This window comes from Aythya ferina (genome assembly GCF_964211825.1).
Source record: "Aythya ferina genome assembly, chromosome: 8".
Taxonomy (NCBI): Eukaryota; Metazoa; Chordata; class Aves; order Anseriformes; family Anatidae; genus Aythya; species Aythya ferina.
Genome location: NC_140304.1, coordinates 16680884 through 16707208, shown reverse-complemented (window position 1 = coordinate 16707208; position 26325 = coordinate 16680884). Strand labels below are relative to the sequence as shown.

Genomic DNA, 26325 nt, shown 5'->3' with positions numbered 1-26325 from the left:
CTGAGAGCCATCCCCTTAATTTACCAGACGCTAAAACGCCGACACCCCGAGACAAATAAATGCCTGTTCCCGACTCCCTGCCGCAGAGTGGGTCGGGGCTTCGAGGAGCACTTCGAAGCCCACCGGGGCGCGGCGAGAGCTCCCTCGGCGCCCGGCTGCCCCCGTCCGAGCTCCTGAGGGGGTGGCAGCAGCCCGGACCCGCTCCCCGCTCGCGGTGGGGGAAGCCCCCGGGGCTTCGCACGGCTGCAGGGCGGGAGGGCTGCGGGCTGAGGTAAGGGAGGGCGGGGACGGCGGGCGCCCTCTGGGAGCGGCGGTTACGGGCAGCCGGGGCCGGGCGGCCGCCGCTGAGGCGTGGGGAAGGAGCCAGCGGCCACCGCGTCGAGGGGAGGCGGGCGCTGCGCGGCTCGGTGTCGGCAGCCCCATCCGCGCTACCCCTGCCCAGCCCCGGCCATGAATATGTAACTCCCCTCTATTTCCCGAGCTCCATTGCGGAGGCTCCTGCTCGCCATATTGTGCTGCTGGGGCTGCGGCGGCTCCGCCGGCGAGAGAGGGCGACGGGAGCGCGGCGGGCGGTGAGCGCAGGGCGGGGATTGGGGCCAGGGTTGGGGCCGCCACTAGGGCTGCCGCTGCCGCCGCCGGGTCTCTCCCCCTAGTGGGGCTGCGGAGGGGCGCCTGGTGCCGGCAGCGGTGCCCGAGCCCTCAGCCGCGGGGCTGGGTCCTGTCTGGGGGGCGACTCGAGCCGGGGGTCCCGCGGCGGGCGCTCGGCGGGAAGCGATGGGGGGTGGCGGGGGTCGGGCTCTTCCTTCCCCACCGCCCTCTCCTCAGGTAAAATGGGGGCCCCGGAGCCGTTCCCGCGGGGGCTGCGGAACGAGCCTGGGGCTGCGCCCCCCCTCACTACGGCCGCCCCCAGCCCTCCCAGGGCCGGAGGGGTGACTGGGGCCGCGGCGCCCCCCTGACGAGGCCGGGGTGCTGTGACCCCGAGCGCTGCTGTGACCCCAGCCCTGAGGGGGCACTGCCCGACGCCTTCTTGAGCGGGAGGGAGCCGGTTAGCGGAGTCACGAGCCTTTGCTGCTAGTTTATGAACCCTCGCCGCTCAAAGATGGGGTGCGCTGCGTGTGTCCTCCCCGCCGGTCTTTTGTCTCTCCCGAAGCCGGAGCGCGGCGCCCACCGGGCACGGCCGCTGGCGGAGCGACGCGAGCAGCACCCGGCAGCTCCCCGGGAATGCCATGGGGCGGCCGGGCAGGAAGGCGCCATGGGCGCGTCTCTCCCGCTGCCCGCAGCCCCAGTGTGGCACCTGTTTCTTGCCAACTTGGCGCTCGGCGGTAGCTGCCCCTTCAGAGTCGTTTGCCTCCATCGGCCCCATCCCGCAGCGTGCATGGAACAAACGCTCTAAGCGGTGCTCTTCTTTGGGGGATTTTGGTTAAGCTGTTTGCTTTTCTGATCCTCTGCTGTGGAAAATAACCAGATCAAGTGCCTAAGTGCCTAACTGCCTAGAAATCCAGACCATAACTGGTGGAGAAAGATGATTTCCAGGCGGATAAACCGTAATCCAGTCCTGTTTGGAAGTGGCTATAGCTTCGTCTGTGCAATAACTACTCATTGCACGCAGGCTTTTAAGGATTAAAGGAAATCACTTGCATATGAAAAAAATATGATTGGTGTGCGAGTGAAGTCATTTTTGCATGGGGAAAGTTCTTTAATCAAATGTGTCACTCATTCAGTGACAAAGACTTGATTTGTTATAGGAGTTCCCTGAAGAGGTACTCTCATTTGCATTCATCTATGTTTTCAGTATAAACTTTTGTAATGAGATAATTTGACATTTTTCTACATCATGTCAAGCTCAGAGCTGGCATTCAGATTGTCAGCTAAGACAGAGGCACTCCCTTTGAGAGCAGCAGGTATCGATAAACGGTACCTTTAATGTTTAAAAGTACCATGATTTGAAGGATTAGCGATGCCAGTTGTTTGGAGATGGGAGGAATTTTCACTGGACAGATGTTAGCATTATCCGTGCTTTCAGGTAGCAAGCTTTGTGGCTCTGTCGCGCTTCGGTGATGAGATTTAAATAAACTTAGAACTTCTTTAGAGGTTATTGGCTCTGTGAGTTACGGTTTATCATGTTTAATAAATGCCTCATTCAGCCTCATAATAACAGTGGGACATGAATTTCACCTTGGAGGCGATTTTTAACTTATTTGGTGGCTACAATTTTGACCTTTGGTGTTGCAGCTTTGAAACACCAGCACTGCTGCAGCTGCCAAGGAAAGCACCGCCTGGCATGTCGTTCAGCGTGAGCACCAGTGAGATGAATTGCATGGGGCTGCCTTTATCAATGGCGCTGTGTGTTTTAGGATTGGCGTATGATAATATGTGGAGTGGAAAGACTTGCTTGGGCATCTTGGGTGACAAGAGCAGAATTCTGGCATCTTTAGGGCCGTTTTATCAGGAACTAGAAATAAGACTGGCATCTGTAGCACAGTTGTCAGTTTAAAATGTGCGATGGATGTCAGGGTATGTGAATTTCTTCTACTTCCTTTAATTTTCTCTTTGTCTTTCTGAATAAAAAGAATATGAGGTAAAAAATGTCGTGGGGAAAAGGGAACTTCAAAAATGAGGCATGAGCCTGCAACAGTTCAGTTGTCTTTTTCATAAAAGCAGCACTGGATCCGTTCTTAGTGAAGCACCAATTTAAAGGATGTGCATGAAGAAAATAACAGAGTAATACTTAAATACCCTATACCTATTTTTACTGACTGGAACAGCAGTTTAGTAATGATTCAAACAGAGAGGAAAGGGATTGGAGAAGAGATGTTGCTGAGCCTAAACTGGGTTCTGTTTGTTGGTGAAAATAACTGGCCTCTGAAGCTGACCTTAAATTCTTAATTTTCTGAGGAATGAGCAGAGTTCAGTATTATGGAGCTGTTTGGACTTGTTGCAGTGGAGAAGTATTTTAGGAATTATCCCTGTCTGCCTTCCCCCCCTTCTGGATCATGGAGCTGGCCTGCAAACAGCTGGGAGCTAGCAGCAGTGTTCTGCTAACTAATTAAAAACCTAATCCACTCTTTACTCTTCACCTCTCAGGGATGAAATTAAACTATTTGGGATGATTCCTGGCTTTAAACTGTGTAAGTATTGCTCCTGTCATACTGTTTGTAAAATGCAGAGTTTTATTTGAGACAGATGCAAGTTGTTGTCAGCTGTCACGCAGCTTTAGAGGAAAGCTGCATGCTCACGTAACAGCTTTGTTTCTGTGTATTTGTTGGAGGTGTTGAGTCAGTCGTGTGTAAGATTCCTGGGGTCTTTCCTTTTGTCTCTCTGATTTTGTGTTTATTTTCTGTTCATTAATAGCCAGGTAGAGGAAGCCAACTTCTGTTCCTACTAATAAAATGAGATCACTGTTACTTGTGGTCTCACCAGATCACAAATGGGTAGGAACTTTTTGTGGGTAGCAAATATATCCCTGGAAAAATTGGAAAAACAAGCATCTCTCTTGATCTGATACTCTCAACACTTCTCCCACAATCTATACACATTGGAAAACTGCTACTTGCTGCCCTTTATATTGATAAATGTGGTGGACAGTAGGTATGTTGCATGCAGAAGAGAAGGATAACAAAGTGGCTGGCTTGATGTGATCCCAGTGGCTCGGCAAGAGCAGCACACCTGACTGAGATGTGCTCACCTCTCAGCTTGAGGCTGCATGATGTTTCTTAGAGGTTTCTGAGAAGCACCTTGGATGCTGCAGCAGTGTAACAAAGCAGACTGCTAATCCAAGAAACGGGTGTGCAGGCTTTTTTATTTTCTGCTGATGGAGTTTAGAAACCAAACCACGTTGGCTGCCCAGTAGATGTGGGAGCAGATCTGTGCTGGCTTCTAAAGCACCGCACTTCGGGGTGGTGCGGCAGCTCCCTGCGTGAGTCCAGCCTCGACACCCTGCTGGTGACCGAGCTGCTCCCCCTCGACCCTGAGGGGCGTCTGAAGTCTGGGGCAGCAGCAGTGGGAAGGAGCAGGAGGTAGAACCCCTGGGGTCCTCTAACAAATGTAGTAGCCTGGAGGTAACAGATCCTGGTTATTAATGCCATTTAAGGGTTCCCATCGTGTCTGCAGATCTTGGTGTTGACAGCGCCTGATGCCCCCACAGCTGTCAGGAAGGAACCTGGGAGCTCTGGCAGGAGTTTCCCTCTGGATGAGTGCAGCGCTGTGCTAAATCTGCACAGTCTGAGGGCTGCAGTTCAGTCACTGCCGCCATCTGAACTGGGGTCACCTATTGGGCAGAAAACAGCTGAGTGTGTTTGCTTTTTTTTTTTTTTTTTTTTTTCCCTCCTGGTGTGACTAGCTATAAAAGGGTTTTCTTTCAGCGTACTCATCAGTCAAGGACTGCATATTGCTGTGCTTCCAACTGTTTAAAAAAAAAAAAAGTGTTCTAGAGACCTTACCTTTGCTGCTGAGCTTATGGAGGCGGAAAGCTTTGTTTGAATTGTGTAAGTATGTTCATAGGATTTCTTTTAAAATGTACTGCAAGCTAAAAGGCTAATGACAGTGCTATTGAAATCATCAGACTTAATCTTTAGTGAATGGGGTGGTCAATTCTCATCTTCTTCAGCTGTTATTTTGGGGAGTTAGCAAGAAGTTGGTTAGCCTCAAAAAATGTGCCAGCAGCGCTGTGTGGCTTAGAAGGCAGTGTAAGAATGAAAGTGCTGGCTCTGAAGCATAATTCTGTGGCTAGGGGGTGCGCTCCACGATAGCAGGGTGTGCGGTGTTTTCACACAATCACATGCATGTAAAGCTTGTCTTTTACTGTGGACTGCGAGTTACACAACACTATAACCATAAATCATAATACACGTTCTTATCGCTGCTTTGGTGTGAAAGTAATGGAGTGCTTTTATTGCGAAGATTTACTCTATCCATAGTTCTGCTTGTACATCATGCTTAGGTGATGCACTTAGTCAAGGGGAGGAAACAAGTCTGACCCTAAGGCAGTGTGCATCATTCCTGTCTGTATTCATTTAGTTTCTGTGACAGATTCAACTTCTCCAGAGTTTGAAAGTTCACTTTTGTTTTCTTTCAGTCCTTTATCCCTCCTTTTCTGATCTGATACAGCACTGAAATTAATTCTAGGCAGGGAAAGATTCACTTGGCCTTTCTCCTTTACAGCCAGCTGTTAATTTTGAAGGCTCTTAGAGATAAAATCAACCGTAGAATAAGAACTTCATTTTTGAAGCTCATGTGGGCAGCCATAGGCACTATATACAGTAGCATGCTTGATAATATGAGAAACTGCATAAAAGTTAACAGATAACAGAGAAAGTGGTAACTCTACTCCACCTCCCAGAGTTCTACTTAATAGTGTTACTTCATGGGGCTAAGTTCGTCATGGCTATTTTTCTTTTATATCAATTGTTGGCAAAGGTCTTTGGCACATACGATGTTTTTGGTGTCGAATTCTTGTCTGATTTATTGGCCCACGTCAGCAGTGAACAGGTACTGTTCCTGCAACAGCTTCGTTTGCACTCCCAGCAGAATTGTAGTGCTCACTTTGGACAAGATACAGATGGTCTGTGGAGGGTAAGTGCCAGTTTGTTTTAGCTGTGACGATTAAAATAATCTTACTACCTGCTGTGTTAGAACAGTGGGCAATCTTGGGTTTGGTGTTTTTTTTTTTTTGTTTGTTTGTTTGTTTGTTTTTTTGTTTTGTTTTTTCTTCTGAAGATTTAAAAGTTTTTTACTTAATCCTTCTAATATTTAAAACAAAACGAGCAAACAAACAAAATCCCACAGCCTTTTAGTTTAGAGTAGCCTGGCTTTGAAATGTGATGTATGTGAGCATTTGTAGGTATGGCAGCCAGGGGAGGATGTGTGTCCTGGTGAGTTCTGGACTACCTGGAGGCAACTGATGTGCTGCAGAGAGAGTTCTGTGGAAGTGGGGTGGTGGTTGTGTGTGCTGCAGTGTTTGTACCTCAGAGAAGGTCAGGAGGGTGTGAAGCAGAACTGAGTAACATTAACAATGAGGATTTCGGCTATGACCAATAATGCAGTGATCTGGGAGGCAGCAGAAATGGCTGCTGATGCCCTTGGCAGGGAATACAGAACCCATCAGAATAAATTGGAATTTGAGTGTCGTCTATGGGCATTACTCTCATACAGCTGTCCAGTGCCTATACTTTATTTTACTCTACTGCTAGAAACACACAGAAACATCAACTTAAAACCATACACTTCTGTCATGCCCAAAAGTGTGTGGCTGTTCCTAAGGCTGTGTGATTAAGCAGCCTTGAGAATGACCAAAACACTAACGTGTTACAACTTTTTTGATACTCCTGGTATCTAATGTAGGAGGGTCGTCTCGTTTGTGGTCACTTCTACCAGCATTAGGTTCACCAGGTTATTCCATAGGTGTAAATGTGTGCAGCAGATGGTTTGTATGAGGTCATAGCACAAATGTTTCCCAAGGCCAGGATGAGCAGCTTGATGGCCAGATTGGATGCTGCTAAACTCTGTGGATCAATTCACTTCAGTGCCAGTAAATTGTGAATGGCAATTAACTGGAAGATGCAGTGTCTTAAGGCACCAGGCAAATCATGTTCTTCTGTAGGAGAATAAATACAGTGAAGAAGCAGTGAAAGATCACGCGCTAGCAAGCTACTGGATCCTGTCATCTGCCAGGGAACCTGCTACAGGTTTCATAGTGACAGTATTGGGTGTTCAGGGATTTTTTATTAATATTAAAGAGAAATGCTTACTGACTGTATGGGGCAGATCATGGGAGAACGGAGGTTTGGGACTAGTTATCCAGAAAAGTAAAAATTCAGAACTATTGTGACTGTGGGCAACAGTTATATAGGGAAAGGTTCTGCAGTGCTGCTGAGCTGTGCCTGTGCATTCTTTGGCTATACCAGCTGCTTTGGTACATTTTTGGGGTCTTGAATGAATAATATAACTGTTTTGTTTTTTCTCTTGGCTAGCAGTGCTGTGCAGCAGAAATGAAGTGTCTGCTAGATTCAACGCACAGACTGACAAACTTTTTTTCAGTACAAACATCTAACAGTGTAGAGCTTCATAATGCTTTGGGAATGAATGTAGCTTCCCTAAACTTGTTCAGTGCCATAAAACAACTTCCTATGTGGTCCAATCTCTTCCTAATTAAGACTTTATTATTGAAAGTAAGGGGATAAGAGGAAAAAGTATGAATCTTTCTAGGGTGACCTTTCCAGTAAATTCCAATGAACTTTGCATTTTGAGAAATCCAGGTTCAATTTTAAGTGGCAATTGAGAGAATCTGAGAAAATGTCTTAAAGATCATGTACTTTCTTTCAAGCAAACTGTAGAAATGTATACTTCAAACTGCTTAGAAAATGTATTGTTTCACCACTGTGTTATAAATAAAAGGAGAATATGATATATTCTCTGTACAGAACAGGCTGGTTTTATATTTTGAAGGTAGAATTAAGCAAAACCTTGATTGTGAGGAATGTCTGACACTCGTGTATGTACAATTCATTTTATTATAATAGTAACTTCATTGTATCAGCTGACTGCTATCTAACATCAGTGGGAGCTGGATGTACCCATCTGACAGTAAAATGTGGTATTTATTTTATTTATATTGTTTTCTCAGTTATGGTGGGGCATGATTGATGCAATGGATGAAAACACTTGAATGTTGATCTTTTAATTTACTTCTGTAAATAAATTAAGAAAACAGGATGGCAAGGAACCAGATACAAGCATTGTTAAAATGGGGTTGTCAGGATGGTTGTCACACTGTGTGTGTTTATTTCTCAGCATGTATCACACTATCCTTCAAGTGTAGCTGAAACTGGAATGATTTAAAGTAACGAAAGGGTAGGCTGCCTTCCAGTTGTTTCATCGCACCAAGCATTGGCTGAGATGTGTACCGAGTCAGATTGCTTGCGTTAATATACGTGATAATGGATAGTAATGTGTGGCCTCCGGGTAGTCCCAGCCATTTTTCATTGTAATGCATTTCTATTCACATTTAGCTTCTTTATTTTTTGTTTAGCTTAAAAAAAGGAGTGGGGAGGTTTCCAGATTTGTTCCTGAACAGTGACTTGCAGAACCCCTTAAAAATGAATTTTGGAAAGAGTGATACCAAGGAGAGCATTTAACTATGTGAGTGCATAGAGGCTGGTAGCTTTCCTGAGGTGCAGGTTTTATCACCTGCCTTTGAACACTGGTAACTGTGGGCTTTGTGCTGTCATTGGGTTGTCTGGGGTGGGGTGTAGGGGCAGCAGTGGGACATGCAGTGGAGGTAGTGAGGTTTTGTTCTGGGCTGACATCATCTTGGCTCCCGCAGTAAGGTTCGAAGGGAGGTGAAAGAGCGGAGGAGCTGGGCAGGGCTGTAGTGATGCAGGTGGCTTTAATACAAGTGGCTGAAATCCAGTTCAGGATCCAAGGATGATGGTCTGACAAAAATCTGATTGCTTTCTTATTTCCCGGCAGTGCTGTTGCCCATTGCATTACTGGTGTGCTGCTTTCATGGAGCATATAAAAATGAGCTATAGCTTCTCTTCTCCCTTGCTTTTTTCTAATCCAGCATTTCTGCTCCCCAAGTAGAGTGCAAAGATATGCTTGTTTGCAAGCTGGTGCATCTGAAGGGTGGAAAGCATGGTGTAAGTACTTGTTATTTGTTATTAGATCTGACTTCTGGAGCATGTAATTACTATATGAAGTTTCAGCTTAATAGTTAGCATTAATTTGGCATCTTTAATAGCATTTTAATTGGCTCTGTGCTTTGCAGATGATAGAATTCTAGTTAATGTCTACAAAAGTTTTTTGTTTTTTTTTTTTTTAAACAGTAGCTTTGTGTAAGTTTTGCTAACCACTCATTTTTTTAACGTCTTAGGCATTTTCAAAGGAGCTCACTTACAGTACTGTAGAGTATTAATTGATAAAGTGTCTGGTAATAATTCTGAAATTAGCCTGTGAATAATATTTTTAGGTGTTGTCTGATAGCTAAAACTGTTCACTTGATAACATTCATTTTGTATTCTGTATGTGTCTTTTTTTTTGTTTTTTCAAATTCTGTTCCTCATGAATTTGCACATTAACTACTGATCCATCACCATTTACAGCTCTGTTCTACCAGTTACAGGTTGAAATTCTGGCAGATACCATAAGATCTCAAGGATATACCCTTTGATCTCAAGGATATACCCAAGGGAAACCCTGGTGGACCAGGGTTTCCCTTGGTCCACCCGTATGGTGGACCAAGGGAAACCAGCTGATGTGATTTTTTTGGACTTCAGCAAGGCTTTTGACACGGTTTCCCATAGGATCCTACTGGACAAAATGTCCACCATACAGCTAAATAAAAACATCATACGATGGGTGAGCAATTGGCTAACGGGCAGGGCCCAAAGGGTTATGGTAAATGGAGCTGCATCAGGCTGGCGGGCGGTCACCAGTGGGGTCCCTCAAGGCTCCATTTTATAAACGATCTGGATGTAGGAATAGAGGGTATTTTGAGCAAGTTTGCTGATGACACCAAACTTGGAGGAGTTGTGGACTCAAATGAGGGCGTAAAGGCCTTGCAGAGGGATCTGGACAGGTTGGAGAGCTGGGCGATCACCAACCGCATGAAGTTCAATAAGAGCAAGTGCCGGGTCCTGCACCTGGGACGGGGAAACCCTGGCTGCATGTACAGACTGGGCGATGAGACGCTGGAGAGCAGCCTAGAAGAGAGGGATCTGGGGGTCGTGGTAGACAGCAAGTTGAATATGAGCCAGCAGTGTGCCCTGGCAGCCAGGAGGGCCAATCGTATCCTGGGGTGCATCAAGAACGGCATCGCTAGTAGGTCAAGGGAGGTGATTGTCCCGCTCTACTCTGCACTGGTGCGGCCTCACCTCGAGTACTGTGTGCAGTTCTGGGCACCACAGTATAAAAAGGACATGAAACTGTTGGAAAGTGTCCAGAGGAGGGCTACGAAGATGGTGAAAGGCCTGGAGGGGAAGACGTACGAAGAACGGCTGAGGTCACTGGGCCTGTTCAGCCTGGAGAAGAGGAGGCTGAGGGGAGACCTCATCGCAGTCTACAACTTCCTCGTAAGGGGTTGTCAAGAGGCAGGAGACCTTTTCTCCATTAACACCAGTGACAGGACCCGCGGGAACGGGGTTAAGTTGAGGCAGGGGAAATTTAGGCTGGACGTCAGGAGGGGGTTCTTCACAGAGAGGGTGGTTGCACACTGGAACAGGCTCCCCAGGGAAGTGGTCACTGCACCGAGCCTGTCTGAATTTAAGAAGAGATTGGACTGGGCACTTAGGCACATGGTCTGAACTTTTGGGTAGACCTGTGCGGTGTCAAGAGTTGGACTTGATGATCCTTAAGGGTCCCTTCCAACTCAGGATATTCTATGATTCTATGAGAGGGCTGCTTCTGCCAGAAAACAAGGGGTTTTTGCATGCTGTTGTCCAGATTAAATGTACATACGGGGAGAGAAACTATTCTTGGAAAGCATTTGTGTGGTGGTTTAGGGCTTATTCTTCATGTTAGACAAAAATCCCTCAATGTAAATATTACTGCTGATTTATTCCCCAGGGTCTCAGGAAGTATTTAAGGAAAGTGTTCTTTTGCTTAAAATTGCACTTTTATCGTGTTTGCAGAGGAAATGCCAGTGTTTAGAAGACTCTGTGGTTATTTTCTATAGTATATCAGCATCTGAAGGCTCAGTGCCCACGTTGCTGGTTTTATGAGAAGTGTAACCCCTCAGTTTGAGCTGTGTGGAAGCAGTGTAGTCCCAGAAGAGCCTTCTCGTACTGCTGGGTTTCCTTGTGGAAGGCAGGTGAGGCACGATGGGGCAGGAGAGGCCCCAGCTGTGGCTTCCTCAGCTCTCGGAGGGCGGTGTGTGACTGGCGGCACCTGTCCTCCGCTTCTCCTGCCCGTGGCACATTCTGTACAAGAAATGACGTGTGAATTTCTCTGGTAGTGAGATATGTCTCACTGTATAAATGGCAGAATGTGGGTTGGAAGGGACCTCCAGAGGACATCTAGGACAGCCTCCCGCTGAAAGCAGTGCCAGTTAGGTCAGATCATTCAGAATCACATCCAGTGGAGTTTATCCAGGCAGCCCCAGCTGTACATACAGATGTGGGACAAGAGGCAGGAGAGCAGCCCTACAGAAAGGGATCTGGGGTTTCTGGTCGGTGTTGAGCTGATCATGAGCCAGCAGCGGGCTCTGGCAGCCAAAGGGCCGACCGTGCCCTGGAGTGCCTCAGGCACGGCCCTGCCATCTGGCTGAGGGAGGGGTGCTCTGCTCTGCTCTGCCTGGGGCAGCCTCACCTCAAGCACTGGGTGCAGCTTTGGGCGCCACAACATAACAAGGACATGGAGCTATTAGTGTCCAAAGGAGGGCTATGAAGATGGTGAAGGGTCTAGAGGGGAAGATGTGTGAGGGGCGGCTGAGGTCTCTTGGTTTGTTCAGCCCAAAGCAGAGCAGGCTGAGGGGAGGCCTCATGGCGGCCTGCAGCTCCCTCATGAGGGGAGTGGAGGGGCTGATTGTGTCAAGAGAAGATGAGAGTACATGTAGCTGCTATAGTATTGAATGCAGTTTGCAACTAGAAAGAAGTTGCAGCCTTCCCAGTAAGGGAGGTTGTGACACTGAAGCTTGGTATCGAGAGGACAAGGACTGATAGCTGAATGAACTAAGCATACTTCGGTAAGACGTTCCTCTCTTAAGCTTATCCCCTTTGGAGATCAGCACAGAATTACAGTGCATGCAATATAAACATTAGGAGAGACACTTGCAGGAGTGGTGACAATGTGAATAAACAAGCAGAAGAGGAAGAGGGGGCACAGATGAATGCGGTGACATACTTGTTCAGGATCATCAAGCAGTTCATTTCAGAGCTGGGAACAAAATGAGCTCCAGGCCAGAGCCCGATTTGGCTGTCTCCTAGGGATTTTGAGATCGAGAGATGGTGGGGGGGGAGGCACTTCAGAAAAGAATAAACACTTCTATACCTCAAATCGTACTTAAAATCAGATTTTTGTTCTGTGTTTTGTTGTTGTTGTTTTTTAAAAAAACAAAAAAAACTGTACTGGATTGTACTCAAGGACTAGTTGTAGTTGTCCTAGATTACAGTTGAATGTAAAGCAACCTGAGCTGGCAGTGAACTCTAGAGAAGATTAATTCTGTCAAATAGTGTGTCTTTCCAGAAATATATATATATATATATATAAAATTATTTTTTCAAATCAAGCTCCTAGCCAGGAAGTAAAAACAAACAAACAAACAAAAGAAAATAAACAAATGAACTTCTTACATAGAATACTTTGTCCAAACAGGCAATTTGTCTCTAATACTAGTTACAGAATCAGAAAGAGTAAAATGTAAAATTCTAAATCCATTAAGCTTGTAAAGTAACTGGACAACGATACCTCTTTATTTAAATATGTGTATATATATAATCCTTGCTAAAAAAAAAAAAGTAAAATCAGAAGAGTTGAAAATGCTGTTGAACTTGGCATGCTGAAAAGTTGTCTGAGTCTCTTACTATTTTAAGTCTAAATATTTAACTTCTGATGTTTGGAACAGAAAATAGTGGATTTTTTAACATGTTTAATACTACTATGTGTATATTTATTTAAAAGAGCCTGATGTATTTCCCCCACACACACACACCTCCCTCCCCACCCTCAAAAGTGTTTGCTGATGAAAGTTTTCAAAAAGAATGCACAGGTTTGTGTAAAGTAGCAGCTGGCACCGCTGTGGTCACACTGGAGATGGCTCTGTGGATTGTGGCTCTGGCTGCTTGGTACTATTTCACCCCTTCTCACACCTCGAGGCGTGCTGGAGTGACCACATGTGCAGTTGCTTTCCAACCTCTGCTTGGACTAAAATAGGCACTGGTACGTGTTTCAGGGAAGGCTCTGCCTTGGAGGGAATCTGAATGTCGTCCTGTAGCAAGTGCCTCCGTCCTTGCTTCAAGCAGGACTGGTGCCAAGGTTGGTTCCAAGCAGCAGCCAATGTATTCCTAAATTCTCACAAATGAGAAACGTTGGCAGGTTGAGAAATAAGGGCGAGGACTTGCTGGTGAGCCCTTTGGCTCCCTCGTGGCCAGAACAGCATGTCTGGTGGCAGCTCCGAGTTGTCTGAAATGCATGTTTTGCCAGTTGGATTTTGTTTGTGCTGGGCAGTTTCAGGAATGGGATACCTGAATGTCTGACCTACTGTGACTCACGACCATGTTTGAGCAAATAATTAAGTGTATTTCAGTCTAGGAGCTTGTTCAATGTGTGTGTGTGGCAAGCAAGGATGTTGCTCTACTGGAGTTGTTTCTAAGTGATGGCTTTCAGTAATGATTTTCTGGCACAAATAGTCTGCTCAGTAAGCAGGCAGGAGATGACTGAGTGGCTTTTCGGACGGATTTCTCATGTTGTGGTGGATTTTTTGTACTTTTTGCTGTAATTCTCTGCCTGGTTTTCAATACTGCAGGACCAAGACTTGTTCTGTTTTTAAGCCCCAGTCACTTGTCTTCAAATTAGTTGTGGAAAATAGTCTGAAAAAGGGTGAGCGCAAAGAGTGAGATTGCATAAGCCCCTTTTTCCAAGGACACCAGGCTTAAAGAGTCAGTCTTTCAGATGAAGTGATGCGGTGCTTTTTGCTGGCACTGCCAGGCTCCTCTTCTGGCTCTGGTAAGGGAGCCATTCAACTCAGAGGTTGAGCCTGGTTGCAGAAAATCAACAGAAACTTTTTGAAACACATTCAGAATAGCACAGGTGCGGTTTGTTTTGTTTTTTAATGCTATGGCAACGTAGGGAATGGAGAAACCCTTTGGGTACAGATGAATTAAAATGTATGTACATTCTGTAATGTTCATCAATCTCCCTGACTTATCTTCCAGTTTGCTTCTGTAGAAGACATGAAGCAACTAGGCAAACTTTATGACAAAATGGAATGATATTTACTAGATCTTAACTTGTTTTTGTTTTTCCAAATGCTGTTAGGAACAGGAGGGTGACAGGAAATCAAACCCAAGGAGATTCATAGCGTTTGTGGTTCTCATGGTTTTCTCATGTCTTTTGGGTGTCTCCAGCTTTGATAGTGGCAGGTGTGCATGCTCCGTAATTGCAAAACTTGTGCCTTGGAGTATTCCTGCACCTGTAGAGTGAGTCAGTCAGAAAGATTGTAGGTGTTCTTGTAATCCTGTGTTTTCTTTGAGTGGCTGGCAAGAACAGCCCTCTGGATATGGCACAAATCACACAACTGGCACCTGTGGAAGTGAGAAAGGTGTTTGATCTGCCTACCAGGCTGGGCTTCTCCCCTTTGTAGTGCCCCATTGTCACGTAGCTGGTTGATTTCCTCTTGTAGCCAGAGGGAGCAGAAAAGTCACAAAGTTAAAAAATGATAAAAAGTAGAAAGTCATGGTGTGTTAGGATTTTTTTCAAAAACTAATGATGAAAAAAAGGCTTTCAGGGGGTTTCTGTCTGCACTGTGTTCCCAGCACATGACCTCTAAGATCCTGTCTTCCTTGCTGGTAAAGTGGAAAAGATCTGAAATATTGAATAGCTGAAAACTGGAGTAGATATTATTGTGATGAAATCTGCTTAATATTTTGGGTTGGAAAAATGAACACGAGCATTGTTCTCTAAGACTTAATTTAAAAAAAAAAAAAAAGGCTGAAAGGGATGCAGATGGACAGCGAATTTTGTCAGGAAAGATCTGATTGATCTTAACAGGTTGAGATTTCAGTGAAATAAATGTCCAGACTGATGAATAAACATGAGCTTTATATTTATTTTGTATCTTTTCTCTCCTTGCCAGCAGCAGTTAATAGAAAGTCTGTTCCTTCTCTCTAGAAACTTTCTGCTTTGTTTTTCACTCTCTACAAAGTGTCAACACAAAAGTGAACTTCCTTTGGCTTGCCAAAGCCTTTTCTCTTGGCTTTGTAGCTTTAGGAAGGATCCTGACTGGTGCAGACCAGACCAGTTGATTTCTTTTAGTTTTGTCGCTGCATCAAATCCCAATGGAGTTGGGCTGCCTTAAAAGGAAGCCAAACAGAGGAGTGATGTCTGCGCTGCTGCTGAGGCTGTGAACACCTTGGCACCATCAGAACAGCCAGAAGGAGCCTTTCTGAGTGACTCACCTCTGTACCAGGTGAGGAGAGCCCGAGATGGTCTGTCTGCAGCCACTCAGCTGCACAGCCAGCACGAGAGCCACAAGAGCAGCGGAGTGCAGGGCAGACATGCCTGGTCACGAGCCTTGTCTTCTTCTGGAGAGCAGCATGTTAAATGGCACTAGAGCATAAACTGGGCAATGCTGTTTGGGATGTGCAGTCAAAATGACTGCTGGTACAGTGCTCGCTTGGTTAAAGCAGGTGTCAGTGTAGCTGTCCGACTACTTGCTGCCAAGCCCAATGGACAGGGGCAGGTGCAGGCTCCTCCTGCTTGGTTATAATGTTTGCCTTGAAAGTCAGCTAATGGAGAGGTTTTTCCTACCTCTCTTCCCAAAGTGAGGAGAGGAGATGAGTCAGCAATGAGCATAACCTGGGGCCATCACTTCAGAGATGATTTGGAAGCTGCTACTTGATGATGGCTATTACGTGGTCAGTGCAATTTTAGGTCAGAATGTGGAGTTTGATCCTTGATGATCCTTGACTTTGGTGCCAGTTGTTGATACTGCTGTGTTAGATTTTAGTTTGCATCACATTTCTTCTCACAGCTGGTGTCCAACAATGTTATTGGGGAAAGAAGTTAAACCTCATTTGCATGCATTTTTTCAGGCCCAGTACATATCTGGAAATGGATTATAAAAAGTATGGAAGCAGGAAAACTGCTAAGGAAGCTCCTCTGTTCATCAAACAGATGAAAAACTCCATACAGTGTGATGTGATTGTTGGCTGATTTTGCTTTTCAGCCTGTTTGAACTGACCACATTTCCAGTGTTCCTCTGATTTCGACTTTGTATGCAGTGGTGACAGCGGAGGTGTTTGCTGGTGACCAAGAGGAGTGTGTGGCTCTCTCTCACTTTCAGCTAGCTTTAAGGCCAGTGGTTTTCCTCTTCAAGTCTGAAAGTGCTATCACTGCAGACCTCAGGGTGAGAATTAAGCACTTTACATCTCAAATTGGAAGCTTTTAAAAGAAAGCTAATCAATTATTTATTGTGACGCTTGTACCATGTCTTCTGTAGTGCAGCCTCTGGCGTGTTGCAGTGCTGCCATACAAGGGATGATGCTCTTATGCTTGTTCTCTGGGCTGAGGGTTTTGCTGGCGGTCTGGCACCAGAACAGCTGCTGTTGTGTTAGCGTGAGCATGCACATTGAGGCAGGATGGTACCTGCACATGGTGATCTCTGCCGTGGGCCACTTCAGTGAGCTCCTTACGGTGGTGGAGCTGTGTAACGCTGGAAGCAGGCTTTCTGCGAAGTCCCAGGAAGTCCAAGATCTCTTATGCGTCTTACTCTGCTGCAGTCTGATTGTGTGCTTGAGCAGATTTTGGGAGGGGTGTGAGTGCTTAGCAGCTTCATGCATTTCAGTAGTTGAGATGATAGTTAATTAAATATCTCGGCTCCAAAAGCACTCAAGAGTGCTTAATTCAATGCAAACACAGAATAATAATGTTGGATCTCTGTTAGAACAACTGACTGATAACAACACACAACAGAAAACCTTGTCTGAAGGACCTGACTTCTTATATACCTGGAATTACTCCAAAAATAGTGAAAATTAGGTTGCAGAGAAATACTTCCTTTCTTTTCTACTGGCACACTTCTCAACGTTGTGTTGTTGAGCTGTGTTACTTAATACCATAATTTAAATTCATATCTCAGAGTATTTTAAGGAAAATGCCCAGACAGGATGGTGCAGTGCTTGGCAGGTGTGGAGCTGACAGTCTGCAGCGGGGTCGTGGTGGCTTCTCCCTGCTAGCTTGGGTACTTGCTGTTGCTCTCCACGTGATCACTGTGGAGCAATGTGTCTCTTGTGACAACTAAACTGAATTTTTAGGGCACAGGATATACAGTAAAAACTGGAGTTGGAAGTCTGTCATCTCCTTTTTTTCTTTTCTTTTTTTTTTTTTTTTAACACCTTCAGACCCTTGTTACTTATTAGACATAATGATCATGTCTACTTTTTGTCAGGCTTTTTTTCCTTTTTTTTTTTTTTTTTTTTTTAATAAGGTGGGAAATCTAATCTCTGGGCCTGAAGAAGAATAGATGCAATAATCTTCACTGCACTGCTTTTCTTGCTCTCCCCTTAACAATTAATTAAAGCTTATAAAGTAACCGTGTTCTCTTGAGAGGTTGGCTCATGTAGAACTCAATGAATTTGGGACTAGATTATAACATAGCTGGTGGATGCAAATAGAATCTGTATTTGGCTGCCAATTTGAAGGGTCTGGAAATAAAAACAGATTATATATATATGAAGAAATATATATATATATATATATATATATAGAGAGAGAGAGAGAGAGAGAGAGTGATCTGGGAAGAAATCGCTTCTATTTTCTCCACCTAGTAGAAATGTCAGCTACTACAATCTTGCCTCTTAAATGTTTTTTTTGTTTTGTTTTGTTTTTCCAAATATAAAACACAATCTAGGATAAGCTTTCCTGATGTAAGTCAGGCATTTTTAGAGAGACAGGGATGACTGTCCCCTCTCCAACATGAAAATATTTTCTGTTTGGAAATATAATTTACTGTCATTTTAACCTGACTTCCTTTGGCATGGGTGCAATCAACATGTGTATTAGTTTTGCTTCATCTCTTAGCAGCAATCCTAGAATCTAGGGGGAAACATTCAGTTTTCTCTGAATTAGATTAAGAAACCTTAGGGATGTGTGTCCGGGAAGAAAGAGAGGTATTATAGGGTGCTTCCAATGAACATGTTCAGCTGTTTTCCTGTGTGGTTGCATGATTTTGACCTTCCACTGGTTAGGAGCTGAATCTGTTTGATCCCTACGCATGTGTGAGCACAGGTCTCTGGAAAGCTGCAAACGCCACCCGCTGTGCAAAACGTTTACACCACAGAGCCCAAACTTCATGGCCTTCAGGTCCATGTCACTTCTGTTTTAACGACCTGAACTGATACTTGGGAAGTGTTCATGGCTGAGTAACTCCTTCGGTTTCGGTGCAGTGCATGGGGTTATCTGTCCAACGCCAAGCAGTCTGCTAGCAGGATGCATTCCCACTGTATTTCTGCTTTGTTGGCACTTGGGCTGCTGGGTCTGAAGGGACCCTGGAAGAGAGTCTGCTTGGGAGAGGAAGAGCTGCTCTTGGAGTCAGGTGCACCTGACCATGCAATGTGTTTTTTCTGTTCCCAGCCATGTCTCAAGCTGTGCAGACCAACGGAACGCAGCCCTTAAGCAAAACTTGGGAGCTCAGTTTGTACGAGTTGCAAAGGACACCTCAGGTAATACATGCTGAAGAGCTGGCCTTCATGGCAGGACTTGTTCTTCATTTTAAACCTGTTACAGCTTGATGTTTAAGATTTTCCTTTAAGAGTGCTAACTGCCTGTTTTAATTGACAGCATATTTTTAAAAACTCTACCCAAAACTCCTCCTCTCTCATAATATTAGAAAACTATACTGATGTTTGATCTTTGTCTTTTTCATTCCTTTAGCAATAGGGGTGTGCGTGTTTGATGTGGCTGTGTATGTCTCTTGTTTTGTCTCTTTTTTTTTTTTTTTTTTTAATGTAAAAGAGTAAAACATGCAATCTCTGTGAGAAAGTCACTAAATTTCATTAAAGAACTTTTACTTTATTTTATGCTAGGAAGCAATCACTGATGGCTTGGAAATAGTGGTGTCACCCAGGAGCCTGCACAGTGAACTGATGTGTCCCATTTGTTTGGATATGTTAAAAAACACCATGACGACAAAAGAGTGTTTGCATCGTTTCTGTGCTGACTGTATCATTACAGCCCTCAGGAGCGGGTATGAAAATATCATTACAAGGAAAAGGGATTCCGCTTCAGATGAAAATATGGTCAAGAATCCTGTAAATCTTGGGTGTTGATGAGTAAGAGTTATGTGCCTGTGCACTGCACGTTTCTGAACGGGTAGCACACCTTTCATATTTCATTTCCTTGTGTTCAGCCACCTGTGGCAGACCAGATCAGGCTTTCTGCAGATATGGAAAATCATTTCTCTTGTATACTCAATTACAAGTTCATATTTTATCAAAAAGCAATAGAATTCTGAAGTAATCAACAGCAACATAGCCAGTGATTTATGTATCTATTTCCATCTTCAGAGGACACGCTTAATTTGCTGTGCTTGTGGAAATTCTGATGAGTGGTTAGGAAAAATACTTTTGTCGTTAGAGAGAAACAAAACTGTCCTCAAGACAGTCTGCATCTCCATTATTGAGGCCTCTTCCTTTTAGACGGGAAAAAAGAAACCACACGAACCTAATGCGAACCTTTGGTTAAATGAGACCAAAGGGTAGGAAGGATAAGACTCTGTTTTAGTTTTCCCAGTAATTAGTGCTTGAACTTCAGAATGGGTTCCTCAACCTTGGTTTCATCCTCCTGTTACATCCTTTCAGAGTCCTCTGAAAGACCATGCCTTTGATATAACTTAATGCAAAATGCATCTCTTCTAGGGGAGAATCCAGGCAGAGGGTTAAGGGGAGAAACAATTTGCAGCATAGAACTTCTGAATTCTTCAGTCTAAATACAGTTTGCTTAAACACATTCTAAGTAAACACACTTTAAAAATTGAAGCAAGGAGATGCGTGGTTTATTTTGTTTAAATATTTTGAATTACTTGATCTGTCAAAAGATAGAAGCCCTCTTCCAGATTTACTGTAAACACTGAGTCTAAGAAATGTGGTATTGGGGCAGGCTTCTGTTATTGCCATAGACTTAGTATTGCTTTCTCTCTTTCCTCATGTCTAGCAACAAAGAATGTCCCACTTGTCGTAAGAAGCTAGTGTCAAAACGATCACTGCGACCAGATCCCAATTTTGATGCTCTCATCAGTAAAATTTATCCAAGCCGTGATGAATATGAAGCTCATCAGGAGAGAGTGCTAGCAAGAATCAGCAAACACAATAACCAGCAAGCTTTAAGTCACAGCATTGAGGAAGGATTAAAGATTCAGGCTATGAACAGGTACGCGATGGCGTAGTTTGTCCTCATGTCAGTCTGTCTGCCTTAATGCCAGGAGTGTACCACCTCTTCTCCTTGCTCCCTGTATAGCAAGAGATTCCTCTCCTCTGAAGGCTGCTAAAATAACTTTTAACAGTTCTCTATGAAGAGAGAACTTTGTATCACTCCCTGTAACATCTGTGGCAGCTAGATGCTGTTCTATGAAATCACACATTGTGTCTTTAATAATAGACTAATGCAATAAATCCTGTACCAGTATTGCTATTACATGTGAAAAAATGCATGTAATGCCAGGATGAAGGTATTAGTGCAGCTTACCTCCCAATACTGGAATGTGTGGTGTTTACACAGTCTTGGAATTGTGTGTGTGCATTTAAACTTGAGAATTAGCTGGGAAGGAGACCCCAGACATTGTTGTAGTGAAGAGTGAAAACTGAGTGACATTAAAAACAATCTTAAAACATGCCTAAAATATGCTTGAGGGATAGGGAAAAATCCAAAGTCTTGTATGTGGTTATCTTTATATAAGAATGATTTAATTTCTGTTTGTAAACTCTGTCTCAGAAATGTTTAGTGCTTGTGCATGTATATGCTTTGCAGTATGTTGCCCATGTCTAACTTCTGGCATGACTGAGATGGGGAGAGGGAGGAGCTGCATGAGTAGGCTGGGCCTGTGTATTGGGTGAGTTCCGAGTGCAGATTAGCTTCATTTCTACATACTTACATCAGGTTACAGAGGGGCAAGAAACAGCAGATTGAGAATGGCAGTGGAGCAGAAGATAATGGTGACAGTTCACACTGCAGCAATGCCTCAACACACAGCAATCAGGAAGCAGGGCCTAGCAATAAGAGGACCAAAACATCAGATGATTCTGGGCTAGAACTGGACAATAACAACACAACTGTGGCCATAGACCCTGTAATGGATGGTGCTAGTGAAATAGAATTAGTCTTCAGGCCTCATCCTACCCTCATGGAGAACGATGACAGTGCACAGACAAGGTAAATGTCTTCTATTCCTTTTCATGTACTCTGCTGTTATCTTCTGTCACTTTTTTGTTTTCTTATCTATCAATTTTTGGGGCTTTTTGAAACTAATTTGCTTCAGTCATTACCACCTCCTTTTTAACTATATGCAGGTGTGGTTGATGGTACTGGTCGACTACTATCAAACACAGTGTTACAGTACCAATCTGTTTTAAACTTTTGATCAGAGATAAAGGTGGTTTTAAGGGTTTCTAGCAGTTCACAGTAGGTACTGGGATAATGGTATAATATCATGATGGTATAATATTTACTTCTTGTAAGATTATTTGGGAATAAACAAACTTTGCATAAGTGCCAGCAGTTTTTGGAGCAGCTTTGTGTCAGCATGATTTGTAGACTAGAAGCTTTACCTGACTTTTTATAATCCAGTGTGAGCACAGACTGTAAATTTTGGATCAGAGCAATGAGTAGTCTTGTGGAGTTTTCTCAGATCTCTTCCTGTCTTTTTCTTCTGATGAGACATTTCTTTGTGGTGTCTAAAAATATATTATAAGCTTCAGCCAGCTTTTCTTTTTGGTTTGGAATTGCAAGGGAGTTTTGGGGGTTGTTCTGAAAGGCAAAGAGAAAACAAAGCTTTTGGGAGAGGCCTCTGCAGCATTTGTGTCAGACTTGAATTCTTGCATAAAGAATTAAAGAGGAATTGATAACGAGGCAGTAAGGAAGAGTACCTTGTACAAGGAGCAGAGGTGCAGAGAGTGGTGTTGCTCTCACACCTTATGGATTCATGTCTGGGCGGGTCAGACTGCATCTATGTGCAGATTTCAGCAGTTGTGAGCAGTTCTCAAAAACCCTTAGCAGCCTGCTAGTAGGCTTTTCATTTCAAGCAGGTGACAGGACAGCACTATTTGAGCTTTACAAAGAGCTCAGGGCCTATGGGAGGATTGTCAAAAAGATGTAAGGACTCTTTGGAATAATGTTATTTGGTAAGCTGCATGCATGTCTCCAGTGAAAGCAATTAGTGCTCTTATTTGTGAACTGTCTTTAAAGGCCTTTTCACACTTGATGCTTACCATTTGCGAGTGTTCCAGATGTCTTTTTCCCATACTGATAATACGAGTGCCTGATTAACTTTGTGGTTGTTGGTGCAGATACATCAAGACCTCAGGCAACGCCACCGTTGATCACCTGTCCAAGTACCTAGCTGTGAGATTGGCTCTGGAAGAGCTTCGCAGCAAGGGAGAGTCAAACCAGATGAACCTTGACACGGCCAGTGAGAAGCAGTATACCATTTACATAGCTACTGCCAATGGGCAGTTCACTGTAAGTAGAATTTCTAAGAATTATACTGAGTATCAGTACATTTTTTATAAAGATTTGATTAAAATACATGCAGTTGGACTTCTCCTGAGTTGACCTAGGGATAAAATTCATAGCACCAGGTTGCTTATTCAGATAGTTTGCTTTGTACGAAAGTGTATATAGACAAAGCTTGGCTAGTAGAAAAAAAGGCATGTATGTTATTTGGAAGAAGTAGGGTGTGGCCAGCAACTACTGACTTCTTTCAGGTTAGGACCTGAACTTCTATTTCACAGTTATAATTGAAGAGGGAAAACATCCTTTCGAGAATCTTCTTTGAAGAGCAGATGGCACGTCCTAGAAGCAGGAAGTGTCTCTTGAAGTGGCATTTCTCTACTTTAGTGTAATCTTATGCTCCAATATGAAAGAGCTGCTCTGAGCACAGTTAGGGAAGAATCCCTCCTCTCAGCTGCTGACTTCAAAGAATACAGATACAACAACAATCCAATTGCAATATTGCCCTGAACTCTGAGCCTGGTCTTATACTTGGGCATTTATCTGAATAAAGTAAGTCTTCTGGTTAAAGATACACAGACGCTTCATAATAAGAATCTATTTTGAACAGCTTTCAAATATAACTGCAGTGTGTCCCTTAGAAAAAAGTAGATGTTTCTGGTGTAAATACACACCTATTACTCTTTGTTTACAGACACAGGAAACCTGAAATTGACTTAATTTACAACTATATTCACTTTGTATATAATTAGCAAAACAGTTTTCCAGCACTATTTTAGTGAGATAGCCAGGAGTCCGAAATAGCTTGCGTTGCTGTTTTTTGACACCGAGTGTTTAGCCATAATTTGTTCCACCTCATCAGTGACTTCTTTAAGTCAGCGTGCTGCTCTAATATAAGCAGTCTTCTAGTGATACCATACTATGTATGCAAGCTATCAGGTCTTCTCTTTTCTGTTCTGGTGTTCTCTTCCAGGTTTTAAATGGGTCGTTCTCCTTGGAACTGGTCAGTGAGAAGTACTGGAAAGTGAACAAACCCATGGAACTGTACTATGCACCAACAAAGGAACATAAATAAGCTGTGCTGGAAAACTGAGATGGGACTGTTTTTATAGCTGACTTCTTCAATATTAAGAGCAGGCACCACCGTTATCTTCATGGACAATACATGCGATGCCTTCAGGCTCTCTCAGTATACTTATTAATATGATTAGACAGTATTCTTGGTTGTATTTAATTTAGACTTTTTTTTTTCTCTAAGAGACTAAATGACCTTCTTCAGTGCATTCCAGTGTTTGACATGCTTTTTTGTTCCCGATGCATGATAACTGAACGAGTGTTCCAGTTTGGAATGTCTTAATTTTGTCCAGGTAAATCTGGATTTCTAATACATTTGACACAGTTACAGTAGCCTCTGTGAAGTATTGAGCATTGGATGGCTAAGTAAGTCTATTCAATAGTAACATATGCCAAGGAATGTGTTAAATGTTGTAATTTGCTAATGGTTATCCATATAAAAGATAGTAGAGAATTGATTTCTGATGGTTTTGCAGCTAGAGGTGATCAGATTCCTGAGGAAAGACTTGTTATTCAGACAATTTCTTGTGAGCAAATACAGCTATAGTGAGAAAACTGACACTTTAAAACCTTGCTGTTTACTGGGCTTCAGTGCAAGGTGATTTGGGAGATTGATCTGCTTTCTAACATACAGTTCAAACAAAACCAGAAAAAAGTAAACCCAGAGCCCTTCCCTGTGTAGAACATCCCAGTCTTGATTCACACTGCAGTTTCCCATCTGGCCCTTGTTGCAGTGATGATCCTGTTCTCACAAGCTTAATTAAATGAAATCTGGAAGTTTTACAGCCCTACTCTGTTCCCTGTTATAACAGATTTTTATTGTGAATGTATCAGTGTTCTGTAAAGAACTGTCTTGAAAACTTCTTTTAAACATAAATCCTCTGACTTCTAGCACACTGACAAAATGCACGATCAAAATACTTTTGCTTTATAGAATTCTTGCCACCCCAGCTGTGAGCTTATCTAGGCTTCAGTTTGAGTAGGGAGGACTTCAACCATAAGCTGCTCTAAGATTGCTTTTTTTTTTTTTTTTTGCGCCATAGCTTTAACAAATGTGGCATAGCACTTTGGAAGAAAATGTTAGTACTTGACAAAGTTTACCGTTTAGTGTCTTAAATTTAGGTTCAAGTTTTAAAACTTGGCAGTAGACTGTTGTGTGAAGTCCAGTAGCTGCTGTTCATGTGCATGTTAAGCTCCTCTTCCCTGGCACTGGACCTTGCTGTCACTTCATGGGGGCTGCTGTACCTATTAGCATCCTGTCTGAGGGGAAATGTGTTACCGCGAGATTCCCATTGCTGTAAGACCTGCTGATGAAGCCTTCATGTGCTTGCATCTGAAGCTAGAGGCAAAAGAGTTGCTGTAATAGGTGAGAAGCAATATACCTGAACCCATGTGGTATTGCTCTTCTGTCTTGTGTGTAGTTAGACTGAGCTCTTGGAATGTGGTATGTAAGTATCCAACTGCTCGGGGACTCTCAGGAAGGAACTACCCTTCCATTCCTTCTGTCTTTCAAGCTTAGCACTTGTAAATACGTGTCTGTTCTGACTGCTGTCATAGTTCAGCTTTATCCCCATGTGAAAACTACACAGGCTTCTTTGAATAATTATTTTCTCTGACTGGAAATACCTGTTTCTTCTTGACAATGAAACTGAAGTTTTCAGGCCCCAGATCACAGGGGGTTAGTTTTTAATTAAATACTTTACTCATTCCTTTCTGGTGAAGTGTTGCATTGTATAGACTATTAGTGCATGTCCATGGAATATAATCCAAGGGGGCTGGGGGTGTTGTGATTATAAATGCTTTAAAATTTACGGGGAAATGTCTAGTTTAGTTGCAGCATACCTGCCCATTGTGATAGCTAAGGTAATGTCCAGTCCCTTAAGCAAGAGAGGTGTTCGTGAAGCTGAGCAGTCTGTTTAGGAACCGTCTGTCACTTTGTCCCCAGTTCTTAAAGTATAGGGGAATGTGAAGCTTTTATTTTTCATGTTCATGTTGTAGTGAATTTACTGAATATTTATGTTCTTTAAATATTATATATAATGTAGTTGTTTGATTAAACCATTGATTGCACTGTGACTCATTAGTGCTATAAACTATTTTATTTTCAAAATGACTTTACTATTCCATCTTTTTAAGCCATGTTACTTTAAGTACATGATGCGTGTTAGGTACGGGTAAGCACTAGTATCCAATTACAATCACGCTGAAATTCTCATAAATTAACAATAAAAACAAAAGTTATAAATGAACTAATGGAAATTCCAATGCTGCTTCCTCTTAAAAACAAAATGTTTAACTAATTTTTGGTTGTGTGAGGGGTTAGTGCTACTGTACACGGGATTTTCCAGAGGGAAGGTTGAATAGATGTAGCTGACCTCCGTGCATATTGATCCTGGCTAGCAGAATGCGATTTGAGTTTGGCCTTCAGCACTGTTACAGTCCACTGAAACCAGCTGAACTCCCGTGCACATCGCACACCATGAATGAGAAATAGAGGTGATGTGGAACACGTGTGCATGGCAAGTAAAGGCTAACAGCTCTTCCATCACTTTGCCACAACCTGTTGCAGACGTCTGTCATCCTGAGAAGCGCAAGGATTTCCACAGTACTTAATGCAACAACTTTGGCTGTGTTTAGTTGTAGACTGAGTAGGTTCAACAGAAAACACCACAGAAATAGTACCTATAGGATAGCTCTAACAAATCACGTAGGTTGAGGTACGTTATCTTAAAAAAAAAAAAAAAAAAAAATCTGTTCTTGTCTTCATATTGATGTTGTTATATATATAATTGTAATAACTCTACTTATTACACAGAACTATAAAACAACTCAGATTGCATTTTTCTGGTTAAAAAGTTGAAGACAAAATTCTTGTATATA

The 26325-nt window shown here is 43.5% G+C and overlaps 1 protein-coding gene across 3 annotated transcripts; it reads left to right on the top strand.

Moving 5' to 3' along the window:
• The first annotated feature begins 137 nt into the window (after positions 1–137).
• On the top strand, positions 138–25694 carry RNF2 (ring finger protein 2). Of its 3 annotated transcripts, none has more exons than XM_084527372.1 (7): positions 138–271; positions 18283–18371; positions 18735–18895; positions 19861–20076; positions 20803–21075; positions 22209–22380; positions 23345–25694. In XM_084527372.1, the coding sequence occupies exons 2-7, from the start codon at positions 18285–18287 to the stop codon at positions 23444–23446; spliced, it is 1011 nt and encodes a 336-aa protein (XP_084383498.1). In that variant the 5' UTR covers positions 138–271; positions 18283–18284; the 3' UTR covers positions 23447–25694. The 3 variants fall into 3 exon arrangements, with proteins under 3 accessions (XP_084383498.1, XP_084383496.1, XP_084383497.1); XM_084527370.1 differs by lacking the exon at positions 138–271 and adding an exon at positions 338–572; XM_084527371.1 differs by lacking the exon at positions 138–271 and adding an exon at positions 8507–8636.
• The last annotated feature ends 631 nt before the right edge of the window (positions 25695–26325 follow it).